The sequence below is a fragment of the Oncorhynchus tshawytscha genome, linkage group LG09, assembly GCF_018296145.1.
Source record: "Oncorhynchus tshawytscha isolate Ot180627B linkage group LG09, Otsh_v2.0, whole genome shotgun sequence".
NCBI lineage: Eukaryota > Metazoa > Chordata > Actinopteri > Salmoniformes > Salmonidae > Oncorhynchus > Oncorhynchus tshawytscha.
The window spans coordinates 51,498,411-51,519,177 of record NC_056437.1 but is presented as its reverse complement, the minus strand read 5'-3'; the positions used below and the strand labels follow the sequence as shown (position 1 = coordinate 51,519,177).

General features: G+C 42.3%; 1 protein-coding gene across 5 annotated transcripts in view; it reads left to right on the top strand.

Annotated features, from left to right (window-relative positions):
- Window positions 1-15,914: 15,914 nt before the first annotated feature.
- LOC112258100 (rap guanine nucleotide exchange factor 6-like) overlaps window positions 15,915-20,767 on the top strand; it is a 127,975-nt gene continuing 123,122 nt past the window's right edge. For all 5 annotated transcript variants that reach the window (XM_042327033.1, XM_042327032.1, XM_042327034.1 and 2 more), the window contains exon 1: window positions 15,915-16,282. In XM_042327033.1, the coding sequence (XP_042182967.1) occupies window positions 16,208-16,282 (75 nt within the window). In that variant the 5' untranslated portion in view covers window positions 15,915-16,207. The remainder of the gene's footprint in view (window positions 16,283-20,767) is intronic.

Genomic DNA, 20,767 nt, shown 5'->3' with positions numbered 1-20,767 from the left:
TTTTCTGTCAGATTTAAGATTTTTCTTATTTTCAGTTTGGGGAAGAAACTTGCTTTCTCCTGTGGAAATGAAAAACACCTAGACCAAATGCGCTATGCAATAGCTCTGTACTTGATAAGCAAATCAAGTATGTTAAATTAACTATTGACAGTGTTGATGACAGGGGCACAACTTTCACTAGGGATGGGGGACATGACCCCCCAAATTCATTTTTAAAATTTTTGGCCCCGCCCAGTTTGATCATTGCACAAAAAAAGCATAATAGGTGTGATTTAGAACCATGCCAACACCTCAGAGTAGTCGGGTAGGGGACCGCAGGACCAGCACAGTGCTGCTGAATTGTAAAAGAAAGCAGAGCAGAAACTGGCTACTCTTTATTTGACTGATGTAGCTGGCAAGGTAACTGCTGTTTGACTTAACAGAGGAAAACATACTGTCACACCCTGATCTGTTTCACCTGTCTTTGTGATTGTCTCCACCCTGCTCCAGGTGACACCCATCTTCCCAATTATCCTCTGTGTATTTCTACCTGTGTTCTCTGTTTGTCTATTGCCAGTTCATTTTGTTTCGTCAAGCCTACCAGCAATTTCCCTTCTGCTCCTGTCTTTCGATTGTTCCTGTTTCCTGGTTTTCCCAGTGTTGACCATTCTGCCTGCCCTGACCCCGAGCCTACCTGCCGTCCTGTACCTTTGCCCCACCTATCTGGATTGCCAACCTCTGCCTGCCCTTGACCTGTTTCTTGCCTGCCCCTGTTCAATTAATAAACTGTTGATACTTCAACGTTGTCTGAATCTGGGTCTTACCTGAAACGTGATACATATAGTACTACCAGTCAAAAGTTTGAACACAGAGAGTTTTTCTTTATTTTTACTATTTTCTACACGGTATAATAATAGTGAAGACTATCACTATAACTAGCTTGGAAAGATAGTACCGTGCAGTACCGAAGAGCCCTTACTGCTGCTCGATCATCCTATTTTTCTAACTTAATTGAGGAAAATAAGAACAATCCGAAATTCCTTTTTGATACTGTCGCAAAGCTAACTAAAAAGCAGCATTCCCCAAGAGAGGATGACTTTCAGTTTAGCAGTGATAAATTCATGAACTTCTTTGAGGAAAAGATTATGATTATTAGAAAGCAAATTACGGACTCCTCTTTAAACCTGCGTATTCCTCCAAACCCCAGTTGTCCTGAGTCTGCACAACTCTGCCAGGACCTAGGATCAAGAGAGAAGCTCAAGTGTTTTAGTACTATATCTCTTGACACAATGATGAAAATAATCATGGCCTCTAAACCTTCAAGCTGCATACTGGACCCTATTCCAACTAAACTACTGAAAGAGCTGCTTCCTGTGCTTGGCCCTCCTATGTTGAACATAATAAACGGCTCTCTATCCACTGGATGTGTACCAAACTCACTAAAAGTGGCAGTAATAAAGCCTCTCTTGAAAAAGCCAAACCTTGACCCAGAAAATATAAAAAACTATCGGCCTATATCGAATCTTCCATTCCTCTCAAAAATTTTAGAGAAGGCTGTTGCTCAGCAACTCACTGCCTTCCTGAAGACAAACAATGTATACGAAATGCTTCAGTCTGGTTTTAGACCCCATCATAGCACTGAGACGGCACTTGTGAAGGTGGTAAATGACATTTTAATGGCATCGGACCGAGGCTCTGCATCTGTCCTCGTGCTCCTAGACCTTAGTGCCACTTTTGATATCATCGATCACCACATTCTTTTGGAGAGATTGGAAACCCAAATTGGTCTACACGGACATGTTCTGGCCTGGTTTAGATCTTATCTGTCGGAAAGATATCAGTTTGTCTCTGTGAATGGTTTGTCCTCTGACAAATCAACTGTAAATTTCGGTGTTCCTCAAGGTTCCGTTTTAGGACCACTATTGTTCTCACTATATATTTTACCTCTTGGGGATGTTATTCGAAAACATAATGTAAACTTTCACTGCTATGCGGATGACACACAGCTGTACATTTCAATGAAACATGGTGAAGCCCCAAAATTGCCCTCGCTAGAAGCATGTGTTTCAGACATAAGGAAGTGGATGGCTGCAAACTTTCTACTATTAAACTCGGACAAAACAGAGATGCTTGTTCTAGGTCCCAAGAAACAAAGAGATCTTCTGTTGAATCTGACAATTAATCTTAATGGTTGTACAGTCGTCTCAAATAAAACTGTGAAGGACCTCGGCGTTACTCTGGACCCTGATCTCTCTTTTGAAGAACATATCAAGACCATTTCAAGGACATATTTTTTCCATCTACGTAACATTGCAAAAATCAGAAACTTTCTGTCCAAAAATGATGCAGAAAAATTAATCCATGCTTTTGTCACTTCTAGGTTAGACTACTGCAATGCTCTATTTTCCGGCTACCCGGATAAAGCACTAAATAAACTTCAGTTAGTGCTAAATACGGCTGCTAGAATCCTGACTAGAACCAAAAAATTTGATCATATTACTCCAGTGCTAGCCTCTCTACACTGGCTTCCTGTCAAAGCAAGGGCTGATTTCAAGGTTTTACTGCTAACCTACAAAGCATTACATGGGCTTGCTCCTACCTATCTCTCTGATTTGGTCTTGCCGTACATACCTACACGTACGCTACGGTCACAAGACACAGGCCTCCTAATTGTCCCTAGAATTTCTAAGCAAACAGCTGGAGGCAGGGCTTTCTCCTATAGAGCTCCATTTTTATGGAACGATCTGCCTACCCATGTCAGAGACGCAAACTCGGTCTCAACCTTTAAGTCTTTACTGAAGACTCATCTCTTCAGTGGGTCATATGATTGAGTGTAGTCTGGCCCAGGAGTGGGAACGTGAACGGAAAGGCTCTGGAGCAACGAACCGCCCTGCTGTCTCTGCCTGGCCGGTTCCCCTCTTTCCACTGGGATTCTCTGCCTCTAACCCTATTACAGGGGCTGGGTCACTGGCTTACTGGGGCTCTCTCATGCCGTCCCTGGAGGGGGTGCGTCACCTGAGTGGGTTGATTCACTGTTGTGGTCATCCTGTCTGGGTTGGCGCCCCCCTTGGGTTGTGCCGTGGCGGAGATCTTTGTGGGCTATACTCAGCCTTGTCTCAGGATGGTAAGTTGGTGGTTGAAGATATCCCTCTAGTGGTGTGGGGGCTGTGCTTTGGCAAAGTGGGTGGGGTTATATCCTTCCTGTTTGGCCCTGTCCGGGGTGACCTCGGATGGGGCCACAGTGTCTCCTGACCCCTCCTGTCTCAGCCTCCAGTATTTATGCTGCAGTAGTTTATGTGTCGGGGGGCTGGGGTCAGTTTGTTATATCTGGAGTACTTCTCCTGTCCTATTCGGTGTCCTGTGTGAATCTAAGTGTGCGTTCTCTAATTCTCTCCTTCTCTCTTTCTTTCTCTCTCTCGGAGGACCTGAGCCCTAGGACCATGCCCCAGGACTACCTGACATGATGACTCCTTGCTGTCCCCAGTCCACCTGGCCATGCTGCTGCTCTAGTTTCAACTTCCACCTGACTGTGCTGCTGCTCCAGTTTCAACTGTTCTGCCTTATTATTATTCGACCATGCTGGTCATTTATGAACATTTGAACATCTTGGCCATGTTCTGTTATAATCTCCACCCGGCACAGCCAGAAGAGGACTGGCCACCCCACATAGCCTGGTTCCTCTCTAGGTTTCTTCCTAGGTTTTGGCCTTTCTAGGGAGTTTTTCCTAGCCACCGTGCTTCTACACCTGCATTGCTTGCTGTTTGGGGTTTTAGGCTGGGTTTCTGTACAGCACTTTGAGATATCAGCTGATGTACGAAGGGCTATATAAATCAATTTGATTTGATTTGATTTGATATCAAAACTATGAAATAAAACATATAGAATCATGTAGTAACCAAAAAACAAATCAAAATATACAGTGGCTTGCGAAAGTATTCACCCCTCTTGGCATTTTCCAATTTTGTTGCCTTACAACCTGGAATTAAAATAGATTTTTGGGGGGTTTGTATCATTTGTTTTACACAACATGCCTACCACTTTGACGATGCAAACTATTTTTTATTGTGGAACAAACAAGAAATACACAAAAGAACTGAAAACTTGAGCGTGCATAACTATTCACCCCCCAAAGTCAATACCTTGTAGAGTCAGTCCCCTTTTGCAGCAATTACAGCTGCAGTCTCTTGGGGTATGTCTCTATAAGCTTGGCACATCTAGCCACTGGAATTTATGCCCATTTTTCAAGGCATAACTGCTCCAGCTCATTCAAGTCGGATGGGTTCTGCTGGTGTAGAGCAATCTTTAAGTCATACCACCAATTCTCAATTGGATTGAGGACTGGGCTTTGACTTGGCCATTCCAAGACATTTAAATGTTTCCCCTTAAACCACTCGAGTGTTGCTTTAGCAGTATGCTTAGGGTCAATGTCCTGCTGGAAGGTGAACCTCCGTCCCAGTCTCAAATCTCTGGAAGACTGAAATAGGTTTCCCTCAGGAATTTCCCTGTATTTAGCACCATCCATCATTCCTTCAATTCTGACACGTTTTCCAATCCCTGCCGATGAAAAACATCCCCACAGCATGATGCTGCCACTACCATGCTTCACCGTGGGGATGATGTTCTCGGTGCGATGAGAGGTGTTGGGTTTGTGCCAGACATAGCGTTTTTCTTGATGGCCAAAAAGCTCAATTTTAGTCTCATCTCACCAGAGCACCTTCTTCCATATGTTTGGGGAGTCTCCCACATTCGTTTTGGCGAACACCAAACATGTTTGCTTATTTTTTTCTGGCTACTCTTCAGTAAAGCCCAGCTCTGTGGAGAGTACGGCTTAAAGTGGTCTTATGGACGAATACTCCAATCTCCACTGTGCAGCTTTGCAGCTCCTTCAGGGTTATCTTTGGTCTCTTTGTTGCCTCTCTGATTCATTCCCTCCTTGCCTGGTCCGTGAGTTTTGGTGGGTGGCCCTCTCATGGCAGGTTTGTTATGGTGCCATACTCTTCCCATGTTTTAATAATGGATTAAATGGTGCTCAGCGGGATGTTAAAAGTTTCATATATATTTTTATAACCCAACCCTGATCTGTACCTCTCCACAACTTTGTTCCTGACCTGTTTGGAGAGCTCCTTGGTCTTAATGGGCAACTTGCTTGGTGGTGCCCCTTGCTTAGTCGTGTTAGAGACTCTGGGGCCTTTCGGGAACAGGTCTATAAACTCAAAGATAATTAGTAAAAATCCAAATAACTTCACAGATCTTCATTGTAAAGGGTTTAAACACTGTTTCCCATGCTTGATCAATGAACCATAAAAAATAATGAACTGTGGAATGGTTGTGAAGAAACTAACAGCTTACAGACGGTAGCCAATTAAGGTCACAGTTTGGAAAACTTACTTACTCTGAAAAACACAAAAATAAAGATGCCCAGGGTCCCTATTCATCTGCGTGAACGTGCCTTAGGCATGCTGCAAGAAGGCATGAGGACTGCAGATGTGGCCAGGGCAATAAATAGCACTGTCCATACTGTGAGACGCCTAAGATAGCGCTACAGGGAGACAGGACATACAGCTGATTGTCCTCACAGTAGCAGACCACGTGTAACAACACCTGCACAGGATCGGTACATCCGAACATCTCACCTGCGGGACAGGATCAGGATGGCAACAACAACTGTCAGAGTTACATGAGGAACCCACAATCCCTCCATCAGTGCTCAGACTGTCCACAGTAGGCTGAGAGAGTCTGGACTGAGGGCTTGTAGGCCTGTTGTATCACCGACAACAACGTCACATATGGGTACAAACCCACCGTCACTGGACCAGAACTGGCAAAAAGTGCTCTTCACTGACAAGTAGTGGTTTTGTCTCACCAGGGGTGATGGTCGGATTCACATTTATCGTCGAAGGAATGAGCGTTACACCGAGGCCTGTACTCTGAAGCGGGATCAATTTGGAGGTGGAGGGTCTGTCATGGTCTGGGGCGGTGTGTCACATGATCATCGGACTGAGCTTGTTGTCATTGCAGGCAATCTCAACACTGTGTGTTAGAGGGAAGACATCCTCTTCCCTCATGTGATAACCTTCCTGCAGGCTCACCCTGACATGACCCTTCAGCATGACAATGCCATTAGCCATACTGCTCGTTCTGTGTATGATTTCCTGCAAGACAGGAATGTCAGTGTTCTGCCATGGCCAGGTGAAGAGCCCGGATCTCAATCCAATTGAGCACGTCTGTGACCTGTTGGATCGGAGGGTGAGAGCTAAGGCCATTCCCCCCAGAAATGTACGGGAACTTGCAGGTGCCTTGGTGGAAGAGTGGGGTAACATCTCACAGCAAGAACTGGCAAATCTCGTGCAGTCCATGAGGAGGAGATGCACTTCAGTTCTTAATGCAGCTGGTGGCCACACCAGATAATGACTGTTACTTTTGATTTTGACCCCCCCTTTGTTCAGTGACACATTATTCAATTTATGTTAGTCACATGTCAGTTAGTCACATAAACTTGTTCAGTTTATGTCTCAGTTGTTGAATCTTGTTATGTTCATACAAATATTTACACGTCAAGTTTGCTGAAAATAAACACAGTTGACAGTGAGAGGACCTTTCTGTTTTTTCTAAGTTTATATACTGAGATCATGTGACACTTAGATTGTACACAGGTGGGCTTTATTTAACTAATTATGTGACTTCTGAAGGTAAGTGGTTGCACCAGATCTTATTTAGGGGCTTCATAGCAAAGGGGGTGAATACATATGCACACACCACTTTAAAGTTTTTTTTTTTAAATTATTTTTATTTTGAAACAAGTAAATTTTTTCATTTCACTTCACCAATTTGGATTATTTTGTGTATGTCCATCACATGAAATCCCAATAAAAATCCATTTAAATTACAGTTTGTAATGTAACAAAATAGGAAAAACGCCAAGCGGGATGAATACTTTTGCAAGGCACTGTATGTTCTATTTTAGATTATTCAACGTAGCCACCCTTTGCCTTGATGACAGCTTTGCACACTCTTGGCATTCTCTCAACTAGCTTCACCTGAATGCTTTTCCAACAGTCTTGAAGGAGTTCCCACATATGCTGAGCACTTGTTGGATGCTTTTCCTTCACTCTGTGGTCATATGTTAACTTCTTCTGTGTGCGATTTTAAAAGAATTGTAATAGGGGATCCTGTTTTTTGCTAACAATGCAGTACCTGTGTCGGCCTTTAAGTTCCGAGGCTTCGACGAGAGTGGGCAGTTCTCCCCTGGTCAATACGCAGCCAAAGTGTACAGAGATCGGACACGGGTCAATGACAATAATGTGAATTTAATGTCAACGAGCAGGAACTTATCCAAGTACTAGTGGTAACTAAAATCCAAACAACTCGTTATTTCCCAATTTGATACTCAAACATATTTTACTTATTAAGTCTAAGACAAACATAACTGCAATACACTTGTCTCAAACAAGCATTTCGCTACACTCGCATTAACATCCGCTAACCATGTGTATATGACAAATATGATTTGTTTTGAAATATATTAGCGTAACTACACAGAACCACTGCGGACTCATAACATTGTAAAATGAGAGGCCTACGTCTGTATTAAAACATGTTCCAGTACAACCATGCCTAGATTCGCCCACTGTGGCGTGGTGTATGGAGCGCTCTTTACAAATACGTTCGTATTATCACACCGTGGCGAGATTACCGTTCTCCTGGCGGCAGTATACTATCAGTGGTGGAAAAAGTACCCAATTGTCATACTTGAGAAATAGTGAAGAAACCTTAATAGAAAATTACTCAAGTAAAGGTCTCCGACATAAACACTACTTGAGTAAAAGTCTAAAAGTATTTGGTTTTACAGTTTTTCCCCAATTGTTTACACACTAAAATTGGAACTTGAAACGCAATCACCCGAAACCTGAAACCCATGTACCACCAAATCCCTAAACCAAGTCTGCAAAATTGCAAGCACTATTCCTGCTTTACACTCAGCTTTCAATTCTATATCACATTTTTTTGCAAAACACTACACACAGTTCTCTACATTAGGCACAACATTCACAATTAAAATCTCTTTTCTCCCTTTTGGAAAGCAACGCCAATCACAATGCCAAGCTCTATACACCAATTGGCAACACCCACTCCTCACAGGTGTAAACGCTAGTTGCTGAATTGTTCACTTAGAAATCAGAGCTTTAGCACTATAAAAGGAAATCAGTGGTGAAGTAAGAGCTAGATGTGAAGGAATGAGAGGAAGAGATGGACAGGCGGCTCAGATGAGATCAGGGCCACGTTGGTTGACCATGTGCTCAACCATGGATTAAGTATGAGGGAGACTGGGCATAGTTCAGCCCAACCTGAGCCGCTACATGGTTGCATCTATCATCCGTACATCCAGAAATGAGAACTGGTATTTACCTACGATCTACACTAGGCTCTTTATGTATGTATACTGCAGCCTGACATGTTACTCAGTGATTGTTGACCAATGTTACAGTAATGTAATTTCATATTGAATGAAAATGGATTATTTTCGCTTACTGTAACCAATCATATATTTGTTGATCTTCTGCAGAACTGAGAGACGGCCAGGTCATGGTGGAAGACACCGGCTGTTCACACCAGAACAGCAGACTGCCATTGTGAACATGGTGGTGGCAAACAACACCATTAGACTATGATAAATCCAGAACCACATAATTGCAGACAAACACAATATTCAATAACATTCAGCAGGTGGGCTTGTCTACATTGGACCGTGTATTACAGCGCAACCGAATCTGGATGAAACGGGTCTACAGGGTGCCATTTGAGCAAAAGTCGGAGGGTTAAAGAACAGCGCTATGAACATGTGCAAGTAAGTACTATACTGTGAATTTACTATCATATCAGCACTGTATAGACTCAGTACTGTAATCCCGTGTATTGTGCTCTAGGTCTATATCACATATTGTCTCGTCTGTTTCAGAGAGTCTTGGAGCTGGATGCCACTGCATCAGCATTTTTATATTTACTTTGAGGCTTGCTTCAACCTAGCCAAAAAAAGGGGAAAAGGGGATGGAACATTATTGGCCACCATGCCATTGTGAATATCCCTGGACAGCGTGGAGGGAATTTCACCATGTGCGCAGCCGTTGGCCAGCAAGGCGTCCTCCATCGCCAAGCAAACCATGGTCCCTACAACACCGCCTTTCTCATCACATTCCTGGACACACTACATGGCATCCTCATTCTAGCCGAGCAGAGGGGTGGACCAGTGCAGCCCAGGTATGTTGTCATCTGGGACAATGTGAGTTTCCACCGGGCTGCTCTGGTCCGCAACTGGTTCATCGACCACCCACAAGTTATTGTTCTATACCTCCCATCATATTCCCTATTCCTAAACACAATTGAAGAGTTTATTTCCCGGCATGGCGATGGAAGGTGTATGACCGACATCCCCTCGCACGCACGCTTCTTCTCCAGGCAATGGTGGATGCATGTGTTGAAGTTGATGTGGGGACTTTCGGCGGCTGGAGCCGTCACTCCAGGAGATTCCTTCCAAGCTGTTTAGCCAGGGAGAAACATTGCTTGTGATGTAAATGAGGTGCTGTGGCCAGACCAAACTAGGAGGCAGGATGCAGCCTAATGTGTTTTTTACTTACATTTTGCATTTGTTTTTGTCTGTGTTTTGAAAGAATGAGCCACTTTTTTAAAATTAATTTTTGTACAGAAAACACTATCTTACTGAATGTTTTCTCTTGTTAGGTATGGAAAGTGTTAGATACAAAACACAGCATTTTGGAAATGTTTTTGTTACTGTATTGCATTTGTGTGTTTATGTATATTTGAGAAGATTACTGTAATCTTTTACAACTGGCTACAGTGTAACACTGAAAAGGCATAAACCTACTGATGGGAAATTCATAGTAGTGTTGTGTTGAGCACATCAGTGTTGGTTGGTAGACAGATCTATTCATATGATGCCTGTTTGTCATTTTGCTGCAAAAAAAAAACACATTATAGAAAGAGAATAGTTTTGAATGCAGTGTTTATTTTTGCTAGAGATTCATAGAGTTTTGGGGAAATGGGCCAAAGATTCAGCAAACGTGTGTAAACAATTGTGGAACACTGTAAATCTACTTAAGTATCAAAATGTCAAATTCCTTATAGCAAGCAAATCCAGATGGCTCCATTTTCTTTTTTATTTAATGAAAGCTAGGGGCACACTTGGACATAATTTACCAACGACACATGTGTGTTGCATCAGTCCGCCAGATCAGAGGCAATATGGATGACCAGGGGTGTTCTCTTAATAAGCGTGTGAATTGGACCCTTTTCCTGTCCTGCTAAGAATTCAAAATGAAAGCATAACTAGTTCTCTTTAGGAATGTAGTGACATAGAAGGTGTCTTAAATAGAAAGGTACAGACCCCCCCGCAAATGAAAATAAACTATTTTGTTCAAAGACATGCTAAAAAAAAAAAATCACAACATTGCAACCACCTTAGGGTATGGATTATGTGACTTTTTAACATTGTATCAATACCAGCATTTCAATATGTATTTCATTCACAGTGTAATGCATTCCTGTCAATGGAATGGGCAGTGTGGATGGCCAGCAGCACTCTAATCTAGACTAATACCTAGAACAGGTATGCCTGTCTGTTAGCACTGTATCTAATGACAAACCATAATTCCCTTGTCTTTGTATCATGTTATTCACCTGTTGATACTGTTATTTGGGTCAAGAGCACAATCAGTACAAAAGCACAATGACGCCAGACCCTCGACGTGAACATTCCAAACCTTAATTCCCCCTCACTTCTCCTCTCACTTGTTTTTAGCCAATGTGTAATGTGCCAGTGATTTGCTTTGTGGCCTATGGAATGGGTGTAGTAAACAAACCTGTATTATTCAGTGCCCTATGAAATGACAACATTTAGATTCCTTTGGTGGTCTGTGCAGTTTAAGATGAGGGAGAACACATTTACTTTTTCATGAGCATGGCTTTATTTCTATTACAGCATATTGGATGACTGTCACTCATATTCAATTCACCCAGCTCAATATAACATTGCTAGGTTAATTCTACTACATAATACTCAAATTTTCTCTCTACTCATCATGAGGTTGCTGCAACCTAGCCCAGACAGTCACCGCCTTGCACACTCCTGCCTGCATCTAGCTGATATAGGGTGTAATCATTAGTCCAACAGTTTGCAAACGAGAGTTTATTGGACAAATTCAGTTATCTTCATCCCTGTTTGCTTCCGTTTATGACAAGTTTTTCAACAGAATCAGCGGAATGTAAACACAGTTCACTTTCAAATCAAATCTTATTGGTCACATACACATATTTAGCAGATGTTATTGCGGGTGTAGCGAAATGCTTGTATTCCTAGCTTCAACAATGCAGTAATATCTAACAATTCACAACAATACACACAAATCTAAAAGGAATAGAATTTAAAAATATATGAATATTAGGACGAGCAATGTCGAAGTGGCAGTGACTAAAATACAGTAGAATGGAATACAGTATATACATATGAAATGAGTAAAGCAGTGTGTGAACATTATTTAAACATTATTAAAGTGACTAGTGTTCCATTATTAAAGTGGCCAAGTCTATGTAAAAAGGGAGGCAGCCTTTAAGGTGCAAGGTTGCGTAACCGGGTGGAAGCCAGCTAGTGATGTCTATTTAACAGTCTGATGGTCTTGAGAAAGAAGCTGTTTTTCAGTCTCTTGGTCCCAGCTTTGATGCACCTGGACGGACCTCGCCTTCAGGATGATAGCGGGGTGACCAGCCGTGGCCCGGGTGGTTGTTGTCCTGGAGGGCAGGTAGTTTGACCCCGGTGATGCTTGGGCAGACTACACCACCCGGTTGCGGGTGGTGCCGTAGCCGTACCAGGCGGTGATACAGCCCGTCAGGATGCTCTCAATTGTGCATCTGTAAAAGTTGGCGAGGGTTTTAGGGGCCAAGCCAAATTTCTCCAGCCTTCTGGGGTTGAAGAGGCGCTGCTGCGCCTTCTTCACCACACTGTCTGTGTGGGTGGACCATTTCAGATCGTCAGTGATGTGTACGCCGAGGAACTTGAAGCTTTCCACCTTCTCCACTGAGGTCCCGTCGATGTGGATGGGGGCGGGCTCCCTCTGCTGTTTCCTGAAGTTTCCTGAAAATAAAGAGAGTTTATTTTCCTGGCACCACTCTCCCAGGGCCCTCACCTCCTCCTTGTAGGCTGTCTCATAATTGCTGGTAATCAGGCCTACTACTGTTGCGTCGTCTACAAACTTGAGTGGCCACACAGTCATGTGTGAACAGTGAATACAGGAGGGGGGCTGAGTGAGCACCCTTGTGGGCCCCCTGTATTGAGGATGAGCGAAGTGGAGGTGTTGTTTCCTACCTTCACCACCTGGGGGGGCGGCCCGTCAGGAAGTCCAGGACCCAGTTGCACTGGGTTCAGACCCAGGGCCCTAAGTTTAATGATGAGCTTGGAGGGAACTATGCTGTTGAATGCTGAGCTATAGTCAATGTACAACATTCTTACATAGGTATTCCTCTTGTTCAGATGGGATAGGGCAGTGGGCGTTGTGATTGCATCGTCTGTGGATCTATTGGGTCAGTAAGCAAATTGAAGTGGGTCTAGGGTGTCAGGTAAGGTAGAGGTAATATGATCCTTAACTAGCCTCTCAAAGCACTTCATGATGAAAGAAGTGATTGCTACGGGGCGATAGTCATTTAGTTCAGTTACCTTTGCTTTCTTGGGTACAGGAACAATGGTGGACATCTTGAAGCAAGTGGTGAAAGCAGACTGGGATAGGGAGAGATTGAATATGTCCGTAAACACACCAGCCAGCTGGTCTACTCATGCTCTGTGGACGTGGCTAGGGATGACGTCTGGGCCGGCAGCCTTGCGAAGGTTAACACGCTTAAATGTTTTACTCACGTCGACCACGGACAAGGAGAGCCCACAGTCCTTGGTAGCGGGCCACATGGCACTGTGTTATCCTCAAAGCGGGCAAAGAAGGTGTTTAGCTTGTCCGGAAGGAAGCAAGACGTTGGTGTCCGTGACGTGTCTGGTTTTTCCCCTGTAGTCCATGATTGTCTGTAGACTATGCCACAAACGTTACGTGTCTGAGCCGTTGAATTGCGACTCCACTTTGTCTATGTACTGACGTTTTGCCTGTTTGATTTCCTTATGGAGGGAATAACTACACTGTTTGTATTCAGCCATATTCTCAGTCACTTTGCCATGGTTAAATGCGGCAGTTTGCGCTTTCAGTTTTGCGTGAATGCTGTCATCTATCCACGGTTTCTGGTTTGGGTAGGTTTTAATAGTTGCAGTGGGTACAATATCTCCTATACACTTCCTGATGAACTCAGTCACCGTATCCGTGTATTTGTCTATGTTATTCTCAGAGGCTAACAATTTTGAAGCATGGATTCCAATTGGTCAGACCAGCGTTGATTAGTCCTTAGCACGGGTACTTCCTGTTTGAGTTTCTGCCTATAGGAAGGGAAGATAAAAATGGAGTCATGATCAGATTTGCCAAAGGGAGGCCCTTGTAGGCATTTCGAAAAGTTGAGTAGCAGTGGTTCAATGTTTTTCCAGTGTGAGTATTACTGTCAGAACTTCCGTAGCATTTTCCTCAAATTTGCTTTGTTAGGATCGTACCCTTTTTTTCAATTTTCGCCTAAAATGACATACCCATATCTAACTGCTTGTAGCTCAGGGCCTGAAGCAAGGATATGCATATTCTTGAAAAAACGTTTTTTTCCCATCCCACAATGTATTACTCCAGTTTAGGCGCAATTTAGATTTGAACCACTAGATGGCAGCAGTGTATGTGCATATTTTTTTGACTGATCCAATGAACCATTGAATTACTGTTCAAAATGTTGTATCAAGTCTGCCCAAATGTGCCTAATTGGTTCATTGATACATTTTCAGGTACATACCTGTGCACTCTCCTCAAGCAATATCATGGTTATAGCTACTGTAATTTGGACAGGGCCGTTAGATTAACAAGAATATAAGCTTTCTGCCCATATCAGATAGGACTATGTCCTGGGAAATGTTCTTGTTACTAATCACATTAGCTCAACCGTCCCGCTGGGGGACACCGATCCCATAGAGGTTCAAATCCCCAGCTACAATAAATGTGTCCTCAGGATATGTGGTTTCTAGTTTGCATAAAGCCCAGTGAAATTCTTTGAGGGCAGTCGTGGTATCGGTTTGAGAGGGAATATACACAGCTGTGACTATAACCAAAGAGAGTTCTCTCGAGAGGTAATACGGTCGGCATTTGATTGTGAGGTATTCTAAGTTGGGTGAACAAAAAGACTTGAGTTTCTGTATTATCACAATCACAACATGAGTAGTTAATCATAAAACATACACCCCAGCCTTTCTTCTTCCCAGAGAGTGTGTTCCTTGTTCTTCATGATGCTCTCTGCGCTTTTAACGGACCTCTGAGACTATCACAGTGCAGGTGCATTTATACGGAGACTTGATTACACACAGGTAGATAGTATTTATCATCATTAGTCATTTAGGTCAACATTGGATCATTCAGAGATCCTCACTGAACTTCTGGAGAGAGTTTGCTGCACTGAAAGTAAAGGGGCTGAATAATTTTGCACGCCCAATTTTTCAGTTTTTGATTTGTTAAAAAAGTTTGAAATATCCAATAAATGTCGTTCCACTTCATGATTGTGTCCCACTTGTTGTTGATTCTTCACAAAAAAATACAGTTTTATATCTTTATGTTTGAAGCCTGAAATGTGGCAAAAGGTCGCAAAGTTCAAGGGGGCCGAATACTTTCGTAAGGCACTGTAACTTCTGCAACAGCAAACCCACTACAATTATGCAGTAACGTTACACGGCGAGCCCCTGTGGAAAATAAATGAGTAAATCCAAAATCTTACCTTGACTAGGAAGATCTCCAGTGTTGGATAGACATAGACATAGCCAGCTAGCTAGCTCTGTTTAAGTGGGGTGTTTGAGTAGGCTAAACTAGCTTGCTGAATTTGCTAGCTAAGTACGTGAAACTGAACGTGAAAAATAATGATGAAATCCCTCTCTATCTCTCTCTTGTTTCTCCTTCCTTTTGGAAGAAATTCATTTGTTCAAAGCGGTTCAACTATGCTTTTTCTCTCTCTTTGAGTTAACTACTCACCACATTTTATGCACTACAGTGGTAGCTTGCTGTAGCTTATACTTTCAGTACTAGATTCATTCTCTGATTGTTTGATTCAGTGTACAATACATCAGTTCATGCTGCAAGAGCGCTGCTAGGTTGGAGGACGTCCTCCAGAAGTTGTCATAATTACTGTGTCAGTCTATGGGAGGGGGTGAGAACAATGAGCCTCCTCAGTTTCATTTGGAAGTCAATGTACCCAGAGGAGGATGGAAGCTTGCTGTCCTCTGGCTACACCATGGGGCTACCCTACAGAGTGCTGTTGGGCTACTGTAGAACTTCATTGCAAAATTGTGTGTTTTAATCAATTATTAGGTGACGTGATTATATTTAGTATAGTTTTATCTAAAAAGGATAACTTTTTAAATGGTCTGTTTAAAAAAAAAAATGAAATTCACTTTGGAGGATGGTCCTCTCCTTCCTACTCTGAGGATCCTCAACTGATAGATTCTACAGACCATACTGAGTACTCCATACCCAACTTTTATATTGGCACAAATAATAGTTTTTTCACTATAAACCCTATATTGTCAACATACCAGTCTGAACATTGTATTTGTCAACAGTGGTCTTAAAATAATGTTTTAAAAACGCATTTCAAAATAAATTCCTTCTTGCATTTCATTGTAAGCACAATACAAATTGATTAACATGTAGTACCTTTTGAATGAGTTATACTCTTTGCAATGTTTTGAAATGCGGGCTTTTATTTCGAAGGTGCATTACCATAGGAAAGTGACATCACCGTTAGTGCTGCTAGCAGAATAGTAGTGTCAGCAGTCAATTCTTCCCAAATGAAGGGAGGCAACTTTCGAACTGGATGCTAAATATGCATATCGTTCTTCACTAGTATTTTCACATATCCATTTTTGTATTATGTACTTTCGGTCAATTTGATGTGAACCAGTTGCGTTATTGAGGTTAGTTTTGTTCTCATTTTAACAAGGACTTTTCCCTCCATGCTCGGGCGAACGGGATGGGTGGAATAGCGGCATCGGCCTAAAGTGAGATGGGATCATTGCATTGATTTCTTGGGGATTTGTTTCTTGTGTGAAGTTATGACAATGACTGGATCGATGGAAACTTCTTTCAAACAAGCTTTAAAGAAACCTCCATCACAAAGGACAACAGAGGTACGCAAGCTAACGTTAGCTATGTGTTCTTGGTTTGAATTTCTCAAGTCAAAAAGTTAGCTAGCTAGCTGGAATAATTATCTCGCTAGCTAGCATTCTAACGCACTAGTTGACGAGGAGCAATGTTTGATCCATTCACCCAGCCAGTCACTCAGTTGTTTTTATTTCCAGGAAAGTGAGAATGAACCACATTGGTGTGTGTGTTATATTTACACACACACACTGAAGTTACTCTAGCTAGCTATCCAACCTGAGAGCGAGTTTGCTAACTACTGCAATGGAAAGTGAGTTGTCAATCTTATTTAGATGACGTCATGAATGTCATTCAGTACGGTTTCCCTTTTAAGTTTTGTGAAAAGTAGCAGTTTTGAGATTAAACGATTATGCAATTGTTGTCCTATTCTACTATGGGGGCCTCCGGTCATATGTTCAATAGTATCTCTCTCTGGCTATCAGTTTGATTACTGGTAAGAGTTTTGTGGGATTGTCCATCACAAGGGATCTATCATCTTAAGATATTAAGTTTCTAAAAGGCAACTGTACCCCCCGCCCCCCCCCCCACACACACAATCATCCTTTATCAACAGTAGCCTTTATATGATCTACCCATTTGATCAACTATTTCCAAGTTCTCTGACCTCTGAATGTGCTTGTTTGCTTCTACTTTTAGAATACTTTCATATTCCATGATTCATTCCTTCCCCTGTCATCCCACAGAGATGCAGAAGTTATTTATCTAAACCTCAGCTTAAATTAAGTTTTAGTCACGGCTCTTCCCTGACAATCCAAACCTCAGCCCAGTTTAGTTGGCATTGCTTTTGCCATAAGGCAATTCCACAGTAACTGAGTGAAAATGTTACTAAAACAGATGTACTTGAAATACATTTTCAGATGCGCAGTTTTATAACAGAATGACTGTTTGTGCTGTTTGTTTAACTCTGCAGTCTTTGGTTTTTGTTTCACATACTTAAAAAAAATCAGTCTCAGCATCACTCTGTTACTGTGGAATTGCCAGACTATTTCCCCAAATAGCCCACTCTGTTAAGCTGCAGGACATTTTGAATTGCAAGCACTTTTGAAGGCACAATTGGCTAAATCCTACCTACAACCTAGTTCAAAAGCCAATTTCTTTCACTGATCCACTGCTTTTTTTCACTCAATGAACAGAAAGCCCTCTTTGCACCGTTTTGAGAGAGTGTGATTGCATAATACAAAGTGACAACACACTCTACGCAACATGTTCTGGTCCTCAAACATAAACAGACAGCTTGGGTAAAATTGCTATTGAGGAAGGTACGTTTGTCAGGTGAGTGATATGAATGAAAATGTGGTCTTGGTGCTTATCTTGGAGGCAGACAGGCATTGCATGCGTTGTTCTCAGATGTAGGGCTTTATTAGTGACTTTTATGCTGCAGGCATGGGTTGCATCCAGAATGGTGCTCTTTTCCCTACATATTACATACTAAACTACTGATCAAAAGTATTGCGCTAGGGAACAGGGTGTCATTTGCGATGCACAATGATGTCCGTGTCCTGAGTTTCCTGTTAATCTCATCCTGCTCTATCCACTAAGAGGCTGTGTGAGTAGAGGTGCCCACTACTGTATGATTTACTGTAGGGTTGTTACGATATCTGTACCGCGCTACTCAGAAGAATTGTGACAAGGAAAGAAAACAGAAAGTGGATATAATTTATTTTTAACATTTGTATTGGTACAAGACAAGCACATATTTCCAGCCTGTAATGGCTGTGTTGTGTGAAGGCTGCCTGCATGTAAAAGCAGCATTCCATGCATGACTCAGGGCGTGAAGAGGCATATTCCCTCAGAGCCAGTACTGATAGTGAAAGCAGACGCTGCAGGGCCACTCTGAAGTAGGCAGGCTACATTAGTCACAAAGGTCAACGTTTCACTGTGGTGAAGCAATGGGAATTCCTGTTGAATTCCTGAAAACAACACACCCTGAAAGTAAATTGTAGACGCTTTAAGTTTTTAAAATTTTATTCTGAACAAAAATGTAAACGCAACAATTTCAATAAACGCAACATGCAACAATTTCATCACTGAGTTTACAGTTCATATAGGAAATCAGTCAATATAAAATAAATTAATTAGATATTAATCTATGGATTTCACATCACTGGGCAGGGGTGCAGCTATGAGTGGGCCTGGGAGGACATATGCCCACCCACTGGGAGCCAGCTCCAGCCAATCAGAATGAGTTTTTCCCAACAAAAATGCTTTTTATTACAGATACAAATACTCCTCAGTTTCATCAGCTGTCCGGGTGGCTGGTCTCAGACGATCCCGCAGGTGAATAAGCCGGATGCGGAGGTCCTGGGCTGGCGTGGTCACACGTGGTCTGTGGTTGTGAGGCCGGTTGGACGTACTGACAAATTATTTAAAATTACGTTGGAGCCGGTTTATGGTAGAGAAATTAACATTTTATTCTCTGGCAACTGCTCTGGTGGACATTCCTGCAGTCAGCAAGCCAATTGCACGCTCCTTCTAAACATGAGACATTGTGGCATTGTGTTGTGTGACACAACTGTACATTTTAGAGTGGCCTTTTATTGTCCTCAGCTCAAGGTGCACCGGTGTAATGAATGATCATGCTGTTTATTGAGCTTCTTGATATGCCACACCTGTCAGGTGGGTGGATTATCTTGGCAAAGGAGAAATGCTCACTAACAGAGATGTAAACTCATTTGTTCAACATATTTGAGAGAAATAAGCTTTTTGTGGGGTACTTTATTTCATCCCATGAAACATGGGACCAGCACTTTAAATGTTGCGTTCTATATTTTTGTTCAGTATACACGCAGAGCATGTGTACAAACAATTTTCACAGCATTAAAGTTTTTTTAAAGACTGTCATTTTGATGTTTGTCTCTATTACTGTTCTTATCCCTCTATACGGGCTACCAGAGAAGTAGACTACAAGATCTTGCTTTTAAAACGTTCGCCATGGTAGTCTTATTAAAGTGTATTTATTACTTTGCAAAACTTGTCTGGAATCCCTGTCTGTCAGTTTTACTCCCTTCTGTGTGAGTTATAGAAAAGGAAAGTGGGCCTTGTAACGCCTCTATCCCACCGACAGCGGCATTGCTTTTTTGGTACACCAGAAGTACACTGATTTCCAATGGAATGCTGTGTTTGTCTTGCAGCGTTGCAGTACATTCTGTGTTCTTTTTGGTGCGTAGGTTAAATATATCCAACGTATGCGTCAAATTGTATGTGCGGACTTGACAGAAATGGTAGCAGAATGTGAATGCTGAACTTCTTTTGCACACATATCCAGTAAAAATGGTGGATTTACGTAATGAAAAAAGTTTGACTGCAGAGTTTGGTACGTGGAATTTATGCAATGACGCTGTCGGTCTGATCGAGGTGCAACTGCTCTCCTATTCTTTCAAGGCAGCTCAAATATGTAGGTCACAAACATCCTGCGTACAGCCCTTTTAGACTTCATTTAGCACAATAACATTCCACTCAATAGCCTTGCACAGGTACACTAGAGAAGGACCTGGAAAATTTGAAGTTTATTTGAGTATCTTTGGACATAAAAGTCTACATTGGGCTTTGTCCGTTCTTTTGCATTGTGTTCCCTTTAAGAAGTTAGGCTGTATAAAAAAGCTGGTGATAGGGCTCCCGAGTGGCGCAGAAGTCCGAGGCACTGCATCTCAGTGCAAGAGGCGTCACTACAGACCCTGGTTCGATTCCAGGCTGTATCACAATTGGCCATTATTGGGAGTCCCATAGGGCGGCGCACAGTTGTCCCAGCGTCATCTGGGGTTAGGGTTTGGCCGGGGTAGGCTGCCATTGTAAATAAGAATTTGTTCTTAACTGATATATATATATATATATATATATATATAGCAGTGTTCTGCTCCAAATTGTCCAGATCTCAAATAAACACACATGTATTCATGTATGTGTATATATATATGTATGTATGTGTGTGTTTATTTGAGATCTGGACAATTTGGAGCAGAACACTGCTCATGCAGCAAGTCTAAACAACTACAGTTTCCTGAGCTGATGAGCCATGCTGCCTTTTATTTTACCTTCAATTAATATATTGGCACTTTTATTTGAGGTGAACTTGTTGTTTAGGGTTGAATTCTATGTACTGTCATTGGTCTTAAGGCAGTACCATTTTGTCAATGTTGAGACCCCCCCTTTAATGGTACTATGGAAAAGATGAGTCACTCAGTACAACACAATACCTTATTGCAGTGAGTCCCACATTTCCTCTCGGTCTGGTCCTCCTCTAAACAATGCTCTGGAAGTGGAACATCTGTTTCTTGGTTTAATTGCAAGGTTATGCACCCGCCCCCTCTCACACATTATTTTGTCATCACTAGAAGCCCATTTTCGGACATAAATATAGGCAAGACACAATATTTTTTGGGGCATTGCTTTAAAACACTCTGTTAAAATACCTTACAAGTGGCAATTTTGACAACTTGACGCACACATCCACA